The sequence below is a fragment of the Solanum verrucosum genome, unplaced genomic scaffold (genome assembly GCF_900185275.1).
Source record: "Solanum verrucosum unplaced genomic scaffold, falcon-dt-bn FXZP01000295.1, whole genome shotgun sequence".
NCBI classification, from domain to species: Eukaryota; Viridiplantae; Streptophyta; class Magnoliopsida; order Solanales; family Solanaceae; genus Solanum; species Solanum verrucosum.
In genome coordinates this window covers 862,483-878,961 of record NW_026019924.1, presented here as the reverse complement: position 1 = coordinate 878,961, position 16,479 = coordinate 862,483, and the positions used below count along the sequence as shown (strand labels likewise).

Below are 16,479 nucleotides of genomic sequence, written 5' to 3'. Positions count from 1 at the left end.
TGAGATTTATGGCCATATAGATCTCATCTACCTAATAATTCTAGGTTGAAATACTGAATTGGGGCATTGATCTCTCATGAATTCTCTTTAGTAGTTGTGTCCACAAGTTATGTCTTTCAAAAATAAAGGTATCCTTTCTAGTGCCAACTTTATTATTTTGTCTCTTTTGGGTATAGTATTAAAGACAACCTGGTCTATTCTTGCTTCATCAACTCACACTTGATTATACCCAAGCCTAATATTGTTTTTATACTGATTAACATTTTGCATAATTTGTGATGAAATCGATATGTTGTTGAGATGATAAAGAAGGTGTTATCATATGAGAAGTCCAATAAAACAAACGTAGTTGTAGAGATTCAAAGTCGAGTAAAGTAAGGGAGGCTAATTTCGTTTCTTTTAAATTGAGCGGCTGAGATTGAAATCAATTTAATGAATAGGAAGGGCGAGGATTCAACCATGACACTAGGAAAGTTAACACTCTTATAACCACCCTGACATGGGAGAGTGGGGTTCTTACGTGAAAAGTGGTATTTTTCTCATCTCTTCTAAATTCTCTCTTGCCAGATTATCTTCTCATCTCCTTCTGTTTCTTCTTCTTCCTCCTCTTATTCTCTTCGCCTTCTTCTTCTATTAGGTTATTGGTACGTCAATGGAATACTGATTAGTTTATGTTCATGCTCTATTTTCTTATTAGACTGTAATAACTTTCGATTCAATTTTAATTCAGATCAATGAAATTCTAGAAAATTATCCCAGAAAATTATATTGTGTTCATTATTTTCTATTATTTGTGATTAAACAAGTCTGATCTTGACAATTGGCTGAGGGTACTCGTATGAAGCAGTTAGATGAGAAACTTGCTCGTCATGATGAGCATTTAACTGAAATATTGAATAATCATCAGGATGTTCGCAACACCCAAACTGGGATCCAAGGTACACTTGAACTTATCTTAAATCATCTTACTGTATTGGAAAGGGCTCCTAACAAGGCTCCTGTTGAACAACATCCTGTTGGTGGATTGTTACCCATCCCTAAAGACTACAGGCACAATAGACTTCAAGTTGTGCATGTTCATCCACCTAAGTGGGAGTTACGATATGTCGAGGATCATGACCCTAAGGTGTGGATTTGTAAGAGTGAGAGGTATTTCAACCTCTACAGAACCCCTGATAATCAGAAAGTAGAAGTTGTTGTTATGTATTTGAATGGGATTCTTGAGAATTGGTATTGAGTGTTGGGGTAATTGGCTTGGGGTGAGTTTAAAAAGGAACTTTATAACCAATTTGAGGAAGAATTACTAGAAGATCCAGTGTAGGAGTTAAATAAATTGAGCCGAACTGGTACGATGGAAAATTTCTAGGGAGGTTTGAAGATTTGAAAGAACAAATGATCATCAGGAATCTAGCTTTAACTCAAGCGCACTTTCTATCCAGCTTTATGTGGGCTTTAAAGGAAGAAATCAAGTTCGCAGTGAAGATGTTTGAACCTACTACCCTTAAAGGTGTGATTGAAAAGGCTCGGATGCAGGAGAATGCAATTGAGGTTGTACGGAGGATACACAAGCCCATCACAAAACCCCACTCTATGGTGAATCAAGCTACTAATTCTATGTCTAATGTTAATGCTATTTCTAGGACCACTTCTTTCAGGATTAGTCCAGAGGTGTATGAGTATAGGAAAAACAGCTAAACTGTTTGAAGGGTGAGAGCGAGCCTAGTCCTCTTGCATTGGGCAAGACTGAGCACATCCCTATCACGCTAGAGGCTAGTATAGAAATCAGTGAATTACCAGCAGATGTGGTAATTGAAGATGATATTGAACAAGCAGTAGTGGAAGCTGTGTGTTTAAGTGCATTGTCTAGACACAATAGCAATTCAATTTTGGTGAAGGGTACCATTAAGAACAATGACCTTACTGTGCTGATAGACTCTAGGAGTACCTATAGTTTCATGGATGCTAACAATGTCAAAGAGACCGGTTACCACATTAATTACTACCCCCGGTGCGAGTAACATTAGCAGATGGTAACTATGTGATGTGCAACTCTTCTTGTTCCAAATTCTAATGGAAAATGCATGCTAAGACATTTCAAGAAGATCTGTTGATAATTCCACTAGGTGGTCGTGATCATGTTCTAGGGAATGATTGGATGAAAAAGCACAGCCCTACTAAGTTTGACCATGAGAGGAATTGTGTAACTATTGGGAAGAAGAATAATAAGCTGGTGTTGAAGGGGATTTCTGAAGAGGGCAAGCTCAGCGTGATCAATAGTGGTGCTATGGGTAAGTTACTTAAGAAGTGAAATGCTTTATTTTCCCATCTATTCATGATGAACAGTACAATATATCATCATCAAGAAATGGAGGTTATACTACAGGTATTAGATCAGTTTGTTGATGTATTCTCTGAGCCGAAATCCTTATCTCCAATCAATTTTTTAGATCATAGTATTAATTTGAAGCCTGGGTCCAACCCAGTGAGCTTAAGGCCCTATAGATACAATTATTTCCAAAAAAATGAGTTCGAAAGACAGTCAAAGAGATGTTGAATAATGAAATAATCAGGCCAAGTCAGTCCCTCTTCTCTTCCCCAACCTTGTTGGTAAAAAACAAGGATGGAACCTGGAGATTTTTTGTCGATTATCAAGGGTTTTATGATATCACTTTCAAAGACAAATATTAAATTCCCATTGTAGATGATTTTCTAGATGAGTTGCACGGGTCTGTAATTTTTTCCAAGGTTGATTTAAGAGCTGGATATCATCAAATTAGGATAAAGACTAAGGATGTGTATAAGACTGCATTTAGGACTCATTTGGGGCAATATGAGTTTTGCATTATCCCCTTTGGATTGACAAATGCCCTTGCCACATTTCAAGCATTGATGAACCAAGTGTTTCTGCCTTATATCAGGAGGTTTGTCTTGGTATTTCTTATGACATTCTCATTTACAGTCCTTCACTTGAAGATGATGTGCAACATCTACTAACTGTTTTTAAGACATTGAGGGAGAAATCTTTGTTTGAAAAAAGATCCAAATGCTTATTTGGTCAGTCAAGGATAGAGTACTTGGGTCATATCATCACCAAAGAAGGAGTAGCTACTGACCCAAGCAAGATTTAGGCGATGGTGGAGTGGCCTAGACCATGCTCAGTGAAGACTCTTAGAGGTTTTTTAGGTTTGACTGGTTATTATTGAAAATATGTGGCTCACTATGGTACTATCTGCAGACCTCTAACTGATCTACTTAAGAATGAGGCATTTCAGTGGAGTACAGAGTCAGAATCAACTTTTAATGCTCTTAAAACTGCGTGGTCATCTACCCTAGTGTTAGCCTTACCTGATTATACTCAGGAATTTATTGTTGAAACTAATGCAAGCTATGGGGGTATTGGTGTTGTTCTCCTGCAAAAAGGCAGACATATAGCTTACTTTAGTAAGGCTTTAGCACTTAAACATAGGGGTAAGTCTATCTATGAGAAGGAGTATATGGCCCTTTTGAATGCGGTGGATAAATGGAGACATTCCCTCTAATTCAAGCATTTTGTGGTTAGAACTGACATTATAGCTTGAAATATCTTTTGGAGGAAAGAGTCACTTAAGCCATCCAATAGAAGGGCCTAACAAAATTAATGGGGTTAGACTACGAAGTACAATATAAAAGTGGTGCTGAAAATAGGGTTGTTGATGCCCTTTTTAGGCAGAAGGAGGGTGTAGATGATATTAAGATGCAAGAGACTGGTCAGTTGATGACAATCAGCACCACAATTCCTATGTGGATACAAGAAGTGACCAATAGCTATGAGGGTGATAGTAAAGATTTAGAGTTTCTGGTTCAGACTACTGTAGGACAACAAGGTCCTAGTCTATGGCATTTTTCTTCGGGAATTTTAAAAAGAAAGGGAAAGGTATATGTGGGAGGCAGTGGGGACCTCAGGCTCCAACTGATTAGCAAATTTCATGATTCTCCTATCAGAGGCCACTCAAGTCAGTTGGGAACATTAAAAAGGCTGTCTCAGGTATTCTACTGGCCAAATATGAAACACATGGTGATACAATTTTTAGCTTCTTGTGATGTTTGTCATAGGAACAAAGATGAGAACACCCCCTACCCTGGGCTTTTACACCCTTTTCCAATCCCTAATCAAGCATGGAGTCATATTTGTATGGATTTCATAGAGGGGTTACCGAAGTCTAGAAACAATGAGGTCATATTGGTGGGGGTGGATAGGACGACCCAGTATGCTCATTTCATTGCACTTTCACATCCCTATACTGCAGTCACTATAGCTGATGTATTTTGGGAAAGGATACACTGTTTACATAGAGTTCCTGAGTCTATTATTACTGACAGAGACAAAAAAATTGAGCAACTTTTGGCAGGCCTTGCTCAAGGTGTTGGGTACACAATTGAACTATAGTACTGCTTATCACCCTCAAAGTGAAGGCCAAACAGAGCGAGTGAATAGATGTTTGGAAAATAACTTGAGCTTCCTGACTGCCAACAGACCTACTCAATGCAGTCACTGGTTGCATGCAGTTGAATGGTGGTACACCACAAATTTTCACACTAGTCTACAATGCACACCTTTTGAAGCTTTATATGGTTACTCTCCACCTCAAGTGTCGATTGGTCCTTTACTTGAAACTATGGTTCCGGCGGTTGATGATGCGGTAATGCAGCGACAACAATGGCTTCAACTATTGAAGGATAACCTCAGTAAAGCGCTGGAAAAAAAGAAGTTTTATGCCGACAAGAAGAGATAAGAAAGAGAATTTCAAGTGAACAACTTGATCTACCTCAAATTACAACCATATAGACAATATTATGTTTCTTTGAGGAAACATTTCAAACTGAGCTCCAAGTATTATGGACCCTATAGAGTGATTGCTAAGATTGGTAAAGTAGCTTACAAGTTGGAACGCCCCCCTGATTCTAAGATTCACTCGATGTTCCATGTATCACTTCTCAAGAAAAAAGTGGGTGAGAAAGTCGTAGTTCAAACTAATTTGCCTACTACGGGAGAAGATAGTAAATTTTAGGTGAAGCCAGTAGTAATTCTTCAGTGACAGCAAATTAAGAGAAATAATGTTGCAGTTGTGAAGGTAGTGATGCAATGGTCTAATCTTCCTCCGGAAGATGCAACATAGGAGGACTACCAATTCCTTAAGGAAACGTTTTCGGGGTTTGATTGTTGATCCTTAAGGTCACAGATGAATTCATGGGACCTGGAATGTTATGATTTGAGAAGTCCAATAAAACAAACGTAGTTGTAGAGAGTCGAAGTCGAGTAAAGTAAGGGAGGTTAATTTCATTTCTTTTAAATTGAGTGGCTGAGATTGAAATCAATTTAATGAATGGCAAGGGCGAGGATTCAACCATGACACCAGGGTAGTTAAAACAGTTATAACCACCCTGACATGGGAGAGTGGGGTTCTTACGTGAAAAGTGGTATTTTTCTCATCCTTTCTAAATTCTCGCTTGCCAGATTCTCTTCTCATCTCCTTCTGTTTCTTCTTCTTCCTCTAATTCTCTTCTCCTTGTTTTTCTATCAGGTTATTCGTACGTCAATGGAATACTGATTAGTTTATGTTCATGCTCTATTTTCTTATTAGGTTGTAATAACTTTCAATTCAATTTTAATTTAGTTCAATGAAATTCTAGAAAATTGTCCCAAAAAATTATATTGTGTTGATTATTTTATGTATTTGTGATTAAACAAGTCTTATCTTGACATAAGGACATGAAAATTTGTTCACCTTTTGGATAAACCAATAAGCCTAAGGAGAAACTTTCTCCTCTAGATGTTCCAAAACATAAGCGGTGGACGGTGTGAGAATTGCATTCGTAAGATTGTAGTTGATGAAAGTGCAGAAGATAAAATTGGTGATATGTCTATACACATGTACATGGGCTCTCTGATAACATATATGCCATAAAATTACTGGAGCTAGTGTTCACAAATGCATCACCAACCTCATCTCATGTACTTTCACTAGCTACAATCTTATTGATGTAATTATCACACCATGCACCACTTTATGTTTTGGAACATATCCAAAGGTGAATAAATATTCATATCCGTATTTCACTTCTCAAAAATATATCGATTGTATCATAAAGTATGTGAAATTTTAATTAGAAACAATATAACACATGGCTTGGTTATGATCAAGTGTGAGTTGATGATGCCAGAATAGGTTAGGTTGTCTTTGATAATATACCAAAGAGAGATGAATCAAGAAAGTTGTATTGGAAAGGATACATCTACTTTTTAAGGACATAGCTTGTGCACACGAACTAAAGAGGATCCAAGAGAGATTAGTGCCCCAGTTTCGCATTAAAACCTAGACACTACTAAAACGCTATCAAAAAACGACAGCCAAAGGTGACGGACTGCATCGCTTTTTCTGTCAAAATCGATGGAAAAGCGATGCAGTCACCTCCGTCGCTTTTTAGCATGACGCTTTTCAAAAGGTGATGGACTGCGTCACTTTTTGACTACTTTTTAGAATTTTTTTAACAAAAGCGACGGACTCCATCAATTTATTTTAATTTTAATTTTTTTTTATTTCTAAAAGGCGACGCAGTCCGTTGCTTTTCTGGAAATTTTAGTTTTGAAAATCCCTGAAGAGCGATGGACAAAACCACATTGTCTATCGCTTTTCTAGGATTTAAAAAAAAATAAAGCCCAGAAAAGCGACGAACAAAACCATGTTGTCCGTCGCTTTTCCTACAATATTTCTGTTACCCACTTGCAAATGCAATTCAATTCAATTCTATACTATTCAGCCCAATCAAACACACACAATTATAAACAATCTAAACAAAACATGAAACAACAAACTTAAAATAACATTCAAAAGTATCTAAATCACAAATTAAAGACTTATAAAGTCTTTCAAAATTCGTTTCAAAATTTCAAAAAGTTCATAAATGTCCAGAGATCTAAACTAGGGAATGGGTTATACATAATCATTCTCATTACTCTCGTCGTCGGTGTCATCGAGAGCCGAAGTAGTAGGTCGACGAGCGAGGTTCATCACTTGTTCTTTGATTTGTTAAACGATCTCACTCATGCTTTCTTGTTCAACTACTCTTCTCCGTTCTGACTCTGCCAGTGCCACCGTAAGTTTAGCTATTTGAGCCGACATAGCAGCAATCTTAACACCTTCAAGTGCCTCGGCTTGATGTGATGATCCAATTCTTTCTAAGCCTGACTAGAGTCGTCTTACATCGTTTCGAGAGCCTAGACCATAGACTCTACCCTCGTGTATCCCCTCTACCACTTTTTCTTTCCAAATCTAAGTGGAAAGTTCAGGTGTCAATTGGACCGAACTATATTGAATCTCAGCGACGTAGTGATGAAACTCATTCTGCATATTAAATATAAAAATTGACATCAATATATATACATATCATAAATATATTCACTATTAATATATATTATTTATATTAAATAATTTACAAAAGTTCGTTCGGCCCTTTCCTCCACCCACACATCCGAATCTAACTCATTTTCTTTCTTCCTGATATGAGTCTTCTTGAAAACCTCTGGTTCAATGGGAGTGCGTCCCAGTTATTTTTCCTATAAAGAAAAACTTAAATTTATAACGATATTTATGAATGAACTAATTATTTATTTAAAAGTTTGAATTAGAACTTACCATCTCTCGTGCAATTATTCCAACTGTCTTTGCACCTCCGGTGTGCAACGAGCCACCTTTAAGACTGCCTCTAGCCTTTTTGGCTTGTTCTTATATTGCCTTAAACATGTCTGTGTTCCAATACTGACCCAATTCATCAAAAACATGAGGCAACATCCAACCGGGACGTTCACCACTATCCCGATCTTTCTTTAGCCAGCTAGACAGTCTGGCAGATGCCTTCCTCTCAAATGTGGTCCCTATAACCAAATTGTACCTCGACTCCCAAGTACACATAGTCTGAAAAAAATTGAATAACGTTAATTAGATCGATAGTAAAAAAAAGTAAACTATTCTAAACTTAACTAAAAAATATATACCTTATAGTTATTAAGCATCGTCTAGCGTACATTGTTTGGAATGTCACTCCAAGAGTGATAAGCATGTGTGTAGAGTCTTCTAGCACAGTCTTTTAAAGCCCGGGCAGCATCCTTTGCAGGATGCCACCTGTAAAACACATAATAAATATGTTAGTTCATGAATGATATATTAAAGTATAAGAAATAAATAAAATAAACTAACAAATACATAACAAAACAAACTTATGATGATCCATCCGTCTCAATCGCGACTTTACCAAGTCTGTCCTTCTATCCAGGAGCTAGAGCATGCGTTGTATCATCTGGTGTAGCACTAGGTGTAGCTTTAGACGAAGGTGATACATCAAGATGCACAAAATGTGATGTTAATGGAGGCGTACCGGCCATAGCATCTGACTATTCGCTACTAGAATCTCCAATCCTCATGGCAGATAATTGAGGAGATGAACCTGTGGGAGATGGAGTACCCACCGATAAGGGTCGTGCTCGATGAATAGTCTGTAAAGGTAGGTTCTCGTAGCGTTGTAAAGGCAATGCCTGTGAAGTAGAGAAAGCATCGACTGGTCGACGGTAATTAGGATAATATTGTCGAGGATCCGCCGTACCAAACAAAACAACAAATAAATGAGTATCATGGCTGATACGCTCTGGCGCAAAAGAAATAGATCCTGCAATATCCTCAGGATCTATGGGTCTCCTAGATTTCTTCTTCTTAGCCTGTTTAGTCTGGCTAACTCCAAGATGCTCGCGATGTCTATCACCATCACCGTCTGATGACATATGTATGCAAATTTACATGTATAATATATATAAAAATCATAAATTAAATAAAATTAGCAAAATACACTAACTTACATATATATACTAGCTAGCTTTCATTCTACACTATTCTTCCTCGCTTGATTAAATTCCATCATTCTCCCATTCTTTCTCCTCAGTTGTTGCATTTTTATTATTGTCCCATTATTCGTCATCAAATGATTCATTTTCCTCATTCTTGGATATTTCTTCCTCAACATTCAGTATCTCATCATCAGATACTTCTTCTAATATGTGTTGAGGATGTTGTAGTGTGGTTTCCAATTCAACATCAACTTGTTGTTGAGCAATTGCAACATTATTTTGATACGCCACATCTAAGACATTGTCAATTTCAATTCTTCTCACAAGCTTACTTTTATAACAACCCACCAATCAGGTTTGTCTCTACGCAATGAATATGGAGCGTAATACACTTGTTTAGCATTTTGTGCAATGATAAAAGGATCATAACCTCTATATTTCCTGGTGTGCTTAACTTCAATTATATTATGTTGATTGTCCACCTTTGTGCCTCTATGTGATGGGTCAAACCACTCACACCGAAACAATACCATCTTCTTCTTAGGCCAGCCTGAATACCCCAGTTCATTAATCTCATGAACGACACCATAATATTCAATAGTTTGGCCAATACCATCAAGATCACCTTGTATGTAGACACCGCTATTATTTGTTTTCTTGTTTGTAGAAACTTCTTCGGTTTGAAACTTAAAACCATTGACACAATACTTATTCATTGTCAGTACTTGCGATTCAAGTCCAAGTGCTACTTCTTTCACTAATGCAAATGTTGGACACATGAGTATTCATCGTAAACCTACGTGATTGTTATTTCATGTAATATAATTTAGTATAACATGAATATATTATATATTAAATACTTAGTGATTGCACACTAACATAGTTCCTCATCCAGTTGGAAAATTTTGTATAGATAGCTTCATTACCCCATGTGTTTACGAACAAGCTGATCATTTTACAATAAAGTATTCCGTTAGTTAATGACCACTTATTAGTATGTAATTTGATAACATATTTTTAACACTTACTAAACATATGGTTGAATCTCTGGACAATTAAGCAAAGTATGTGTCACAGTTGATTGCATTTCCTTATCAGTGAATCCTCGCTTTCCACGCTTTTTAGATCCTCGACCATCTTTATTAAAAAATTGATATCGGTGGAAATAAAGGATCAATATCGTCTTCATCATTACGATTGGGCCTGTTTCTCCTATATGACACATCATCACCAAAGTAAAAAGAATAAAAATCACCAGTTTCTCTCCCAATATGACCTTGAACAACTGATCCTTCGATCCTTCCCCTTTGCTTAATCGTTTGCTTGGAACTGCAAATTTTTCTGCATGTATATATGTATATATATCTTAATAAAATACTTGATGAATATAAATAACTTAGTGAATGTTTCAAATGGATACCTCTCAAATAGATACATCCATCTTGTTTGAACCGGACCTCCGAGGCGGGCCTCTTGTACTAGGTGAATTGGAAGATGCTCCATCACATCAAAGAAACCACATGGAAATATCTTCTCCAACTTAGTAGTAGTAACAAGAATATTTTCCTCCATCCTGTCTAAACTACTCTATAACAACTTTCCAGAACACAAATCTTTAAAAAATACTTATCTCTGTGATTGGTTTCCATATCCTTTAGAGTAGATGACTAAAAGCGATAGGAATTAAAGTTTCCATGAACACATGACAATCATGACTTTTCATACCTACCAATTTTCCTTCATTCATATCTGCCCGCTTTCCTAAATTCGAAGCATAGCCCTTCGACATCCTCAAATTTTTAACCACTCAATAATTTCAAGTTTCTCATCCAATGTGAATGAAAAGTTGGCTTTGGGCTTAACTATTTTATCATTCTGTAATTCCTGCAATCATAACTCTTTTCTCCTACAATATTCTTTTATGTCATTCTAGCTTTTGGATTGTCTTTTGTCTTACCCGTAACATCCATCACTGTGTTAAACAAATTGTCAAAATAATTGTTTTCAATGTGCATCACATCAAGATTATGTCGTAGCAGATTGTCCTTCCAATATGGCAACTCCCAAAATATGCTTTGTTTGGTCCAATTATGTTTAACACCATATCCATGAAGTCTAGAAGGTGAAGCTTCTGTAACTTTAGGTAATTAAGAAACTCTCTCCCAAATTTGATGCCCTGTGAGTAATGGAGGTGCGGGTCACATTCAACCTTATTTTTCCTAAATGCATTTTTCATCTTTCTAAACTCATGGTCCATTGGCAAGAACTGGTAATGACAATCAAACCATGTATTTTTTCTGCCATGCTTTAAAGTGAATGCCTTACTATTTTCCATGCAATACGGACATCTAGCTTTCCAGCTGTCATCCAACCAGACAACATCCCGTATGCAGGAAAATCATTAATAGTCCACATTAAAGAAGCACGCATAACGAAATTCTGCTTAGTTGATATATCATATGTCAAAACACCTTCAAACCACAACTGTTTGAGCTCATATATCAATGGTTGTAGATAGACATCAGTCAAACTTTTTGGATTATGGGGACTTGGAATAACACAACTTAGAAAGATGTAGGGACTGGTCATGCACATTAGAGAATGGTGTGAAGCCATCTGCACATAACTCCAATCTAACATTTTTTGGTTCACTAGCAAAATCAGGATATACATTATCAAAATGCTTCCATGCTTCACCATCAGATGGATGAGACAAGACACCCGACGGCCTTCTATATTCACGATGCCATATCATATGTGGGGCAGACCTCATCGATGCATAAAACCTCTTTAACCTTGGAATGAGAGATAGATAATGCATCACGTTAACTGGGACCATCTTTCCAGCCGGAGTCCTGTTATAACGAGCATGTCCACAAAACTTACAATTTTCTAATTCACTATTAGTCTTGTGAAACAACATGCAGCCATTAAAACAACAATGAATTCTATCATATGTCAATCCTAACTTGGAAACCAAACGCTTTGCCTGATAAAAGTTCTTAGGTATGTTAAACTCCGAATTAACTAGTTCATCCAAAAGATCAACCATTGAGTCCATAGCCGCATTAGGAACATTCCAATTTTATTTAATATTCATTAATCGAACCGCAACTAACAAGGCATAATGCGGACTCCCTTCGCATAGTGGACGACTAGACTCTTCTAATTGATCATAGAAGTGTCTTGCTTCTTCATTAGGAGCTTCATCAAAATATTGTTTCGGTTCCATCCAACCTTGAACCCCGAAAGCATCATTGATCATTTCATGAACTCTATCATGTTCAACCCTATCCTGTTCAACCCTAATTGACCATGTGGTGCAATCATATTATATTCATCCACAAGCATCGAATTATAAAACACATTATTCAATCCATCAATTTCTCCATGATCAATCCATACAAAATATCTAGGCATAAATCCATTACAGTACAAATGAACCATCACTGTATCTGGTTTATAAAATTTTAAGCACTTGCATGCACCACAAGGACACCTAACCAATGCATTATTCTTGAAAATGTCAAGTGTCATTGTATGTTCAATAAAATATCTAACACCGTCAATAAACTCAGGTTTCAAACAAGCACCAGTTTCATAATGCATATTATACATTCACAAACGATGATCCATCTATAAAAATATAGATATTCAATTAGTTTTGACTTAATTCCAACAACTAAACCACATTATTTATTTGAACTTATTTACACAACTTAACTAGTTTAGTTTTGACTTAATTCCAACAACTAAATCCACCAACTAAACCACATTATTTAATTTTACTTATTTAAACAACTTTAACTAGTTTAGTTTTGACTTAATTCCAACAACTAAATCCACCAACTAAATCACATTATTTATTTTAACTTATTTAAACAACATAACAACTTTAACTAGTTTAGTTTTGACTTAATACAAAAACTAAATCCACCAACTAAACCACATTATTTATTTGAACTTATTTACACAACTCAACAACTTTAACTAATTTAGTTTTGCCTTAATTCCAACAACTAAATTCACCAACTAAATCACATTATTTATTTCAACTTATTTAAACAACTTAACAACTTTTTTAACTTGAACTAGTTTAGTTTTGACTTAATTCGAACTACTAAATCCATCAACAAAACCACATTATTTAATTTAACCTATTTAAATATCTTAACAACTTTTTAACTTTAACTAGTTTAGTATTGACGTAATTCCAACAACTAAATCCATCAACAAATCCACATTATTTAATTTAACTTATTTAAACAACTTAACAACTTTAACTAGTTTAATTTTGACTCAATTCAAACAACTAAACCCACCAACTAAACCACATTATTTATTTGAACTTATTTACACAACTTAACAACTTTAACTAGTTTAGTTTTGACTTAATTCCAACAACTAAATTCACCAACTAAACCACATTATTTATTTGAACTTATTTAAACAATTTAACAACTTTTTAACTTGAACTAGTTTAGTTTTGACTTAATCCCAACAACTAAATCTATCAACAAAACCACATTATTTAATTTAACTTATTTACACAACTTAACAACATTTTAAATTTAACTTAAGTTTTGACTTAATTCCAACAAATAAATCCATCAACAAAACCACACTATTTAATTTAACTTATACAAACAACTTAGCAACTTTTAAACTTTAACAACTTAACATTTTTTAAAGCTAATTGTCAACACTAGATGGACACAAATCAATCTTGCAAGAAAATCAATTCTTTCATCAATAGAATCAACTAGTGTTGGTACTTATGGTTAACAAATATATTATTTATAAATTTAAAGCTAAGTGTCAACACTAGATGGACACGAAAACGATCTTGCAAGAAAATCAATTTTGTCATCAATAGGATCAACTAGTGTTGGTACTTATGGTTAACAAATATATTATTTCTAAATTTAAAGCTAAGCGTCAACACTAGATGGACACATATCGATCTTTCAAGAAAATCAATTTTGTCATCAATAGGATCAACTAGTGTTGGTACTTGTGCTAAACAAACACAGTATTCCTAAAATCTAACTTCAATTCATCAAATTTCAAAATCAAGTTCTAAATCTAACTTCAATTCATCTAGATTAACACTCCACTAACTTATGACAATCAATTAATCAATCCTAACTAAAATCAAAAACCCTAAATCATTCACTAACTAACTAACAATCAATCAAACTTATAACAATATTCAATAAAAAACAAATTCAATACTAATTAGCAAAATCAAAAACCCTAAATCATTCACTTACTAACTAACAATCAATAAAAAACTAATTCAATACACTAATTAACAAATTCAATACTCAAATTGAAAGAAATTAAAAATAATATTATGAACCCTAACCTTGAATTAAAGGAGAAGGACAGTGGGGTCGGGGTAGGTGGTGGGAAGCGGCGGCGTGGGCAGCGACGTAGTGCGAAGTGGCGACGAGCAGCGTCGGCATCGGCGTCACTTCGTCGGCGTCGGCGTCGAGAGAGAAGAAGAAAGAAGGAAGAGAAGAGAGAAGGAAGAGAGATGGAAAATTGGGGAAAATCGCGTCTTCTAGTGCAAATATTTTAAAGAAACGACGGACAGCGTCTCTATGTCCGTCGCTTTTTTTAAAAACAGTTTGACCAAAAAGCGTTGGACTAAGAGACACTGTCCGACGCTTTCTTAAAATATTTGACCAGACATTTTGACCAAGAAGAGACAGACATAAAGATGTTGTCTGTCGCTTATTTAAAAAATAATTAAACAATTAAAATCAATAAAAAGTGACGGACGGCGTGGCTTTTTTTTAATTTGTAAATAATTATTTTTAATAAAAAGCAACGGAATGCGTCGCTATTTATATAAAATAATTAAGTATTCATTATATACATATTTGGCGCAACAATCCGCAAAAAAAGCGACGGACTAAGCGATATCGTCCGTTGCTTTTTAAAAAAATTATAAAACAATTTATTTTTATTAAAAAGCGACGGACAGTGTGGCTAATGGCGTCGCTTTTTGGAGAGACGCCGTCCGTCATTTTTCTGTCCGTTGTTTTTTAGCAGTTTTTTAGTAGTGAGAATTTTTAGCGAGATGGGATCTGTGTGGTCATAAATGTAGGGTATTGACTACATTAAAAGAAATTGTAGTATATTTACGAGGTAAAATTACCTCATTCATGAAGTTGTTGCATGAATTTCATGAATTTGACATGAAAATTACCAATTTATTTTATGCATTACCTTCGCCTAACGGTCTTATTAATAGTACTATTCTACCTTTTATTTTCTTCATTAAAGTCAGTTTTACTGAAAATGTTACTATACTTTTTGGAAGAAGTAATTTTTTCCACATTGGTGGGAGAAAAGAACTTTTAAATGATTAAATATAGAAGAACTTCTATGTTGTTAAAGGGGTTAAGAAGATGCCGAGCCTTGCTCTACCGTTGTCAGTCACTCGGCTCAACTTAGATTTTGGCAAAAATATCGATCGAGAATTTTGTTTCGGAAAAAAAAATTTAACCCAACATATTTCTTGTTGCTGCATACAATGATGTGCGTACACCACATTAACGCACACTGAAGAGATGTGTCTCTTCAGTACAGGGTGTGCACTAGAAGTGTGAACTGCACTTGTACATTTGTGACTGCACATACACAACACAACCCAAAAACTGTAACTTTACAAAAAAAAATTATGTGATGAAGATCCTTCTAGTGTTCACTACTAGGATTATAAGTATATCAACTTCATATAATAACAACATAAGCTATATCAGGACAAGTAAAGTTCACCATAAGCATTACACTCCCAATTATTTTAGCATATTTCGTTTGAGAAACACTATAATCTTTATTCTTTTGCAAGTGCACGCTAGGACCATAAAGAGATCTCACTGAACTACACCAAAATAATTGTTTTTTTTTAACTTAGTTTCAATGTAATGAGACTCACACAAAGAGAAATCATCAGTATTTCTTTTAATTTTAATTCCTAAAATTACATCTACTTTATCATGGTTTTCCATTTCAAACTTAGTAGACAAAAAGTTCTTAGTTTCATTAATAACATTCATTTTTGGACAAAAATTAACATGTCATCTACATATAAACATATAATCACACAATCTGAACCAGTCATTTTGAAATAAACATAGGTATAAGATTAATTGTCAAGAAAATCACTATCCACTAATGTGATATTAAACTTTACATCCCACTGCTTAGGTGTCTATTTTAGTCCATACAAGGACTTACTCAACTTGCATATTTTATTATCTTCTCTTGGAACCACAAACCTTTGGATTGAGTCAAATCTATCTATTCCTTTAAGTCATCATTTAGAAATGTTGTTTTGACATTCATTTGTTGTATCAGGAAATCATGAATAGTGGCAAAAGCATTAAGACTCTTAATGGTCATTATTTTTTTCACAAGAGAATAAGTATCAAAATAATCAAACACCTTTCTTTTGGTTAAAACCCCTAATCACAAGTCTAGCCTTATATTTATCAATTGTAGCTTTAGGTCTCAATTTCTTCTTAAATGTCCACTTGCTACAAATGAGTTTACAACCTTTAGGCAAATCGTACAAGTCCCAAGTGTGATTA

At 35.2% G+C, this 16,479-nt stretch overlaps 1 protein-coding gene across 1 annotated transcript; it reads left to right on the top strand.

The window, feature by feature from the left end:
* Window positions 1-2,077: 2,077 nt before the first annotated feature.
* On the top strand, window positions 2,078-3,539 carry LOC125827300 (uncharacterized). The gene is made up of 3 exons (XM_049506614.1): window positions 2,078-2,288; window positions 2,702-2,921; window positions 3,236-3,539. Exons 1-3 carry the CDS (start codon window positions 2,078-2,080, stop codon window positions 3,537-3,539), a joined length of 735 nt encoding a protein of 244 aa, XP_049362571.1.
* The last annotated feature ends 12,940 nt before the right edge of the window (window positions 3,540-16,479 follow it).

Coding starts and splice junctions, on each gene's coding strand:
- LOC125827300 (XM_049506614.1), top strand. CDS start 2,078: ATGCATGCTAAGACATTTCAAGAAGATCTGTTGATAATTCCACTAGGT. Junction 2,289..2,701: donor GATCAATAGTGGTGCTATGG/GTAAGTTACTTA, acceptor TTCCCATTGTAG/ATGATTTTCTAGATGAGTTG. Junction 2,922..3,235: donor TTTCTGCCTTATATCAGGAG/GTTTGTCTTGGT, acceptor TACTATCTGCAG/ACCTCTAACTGATCTACTTA.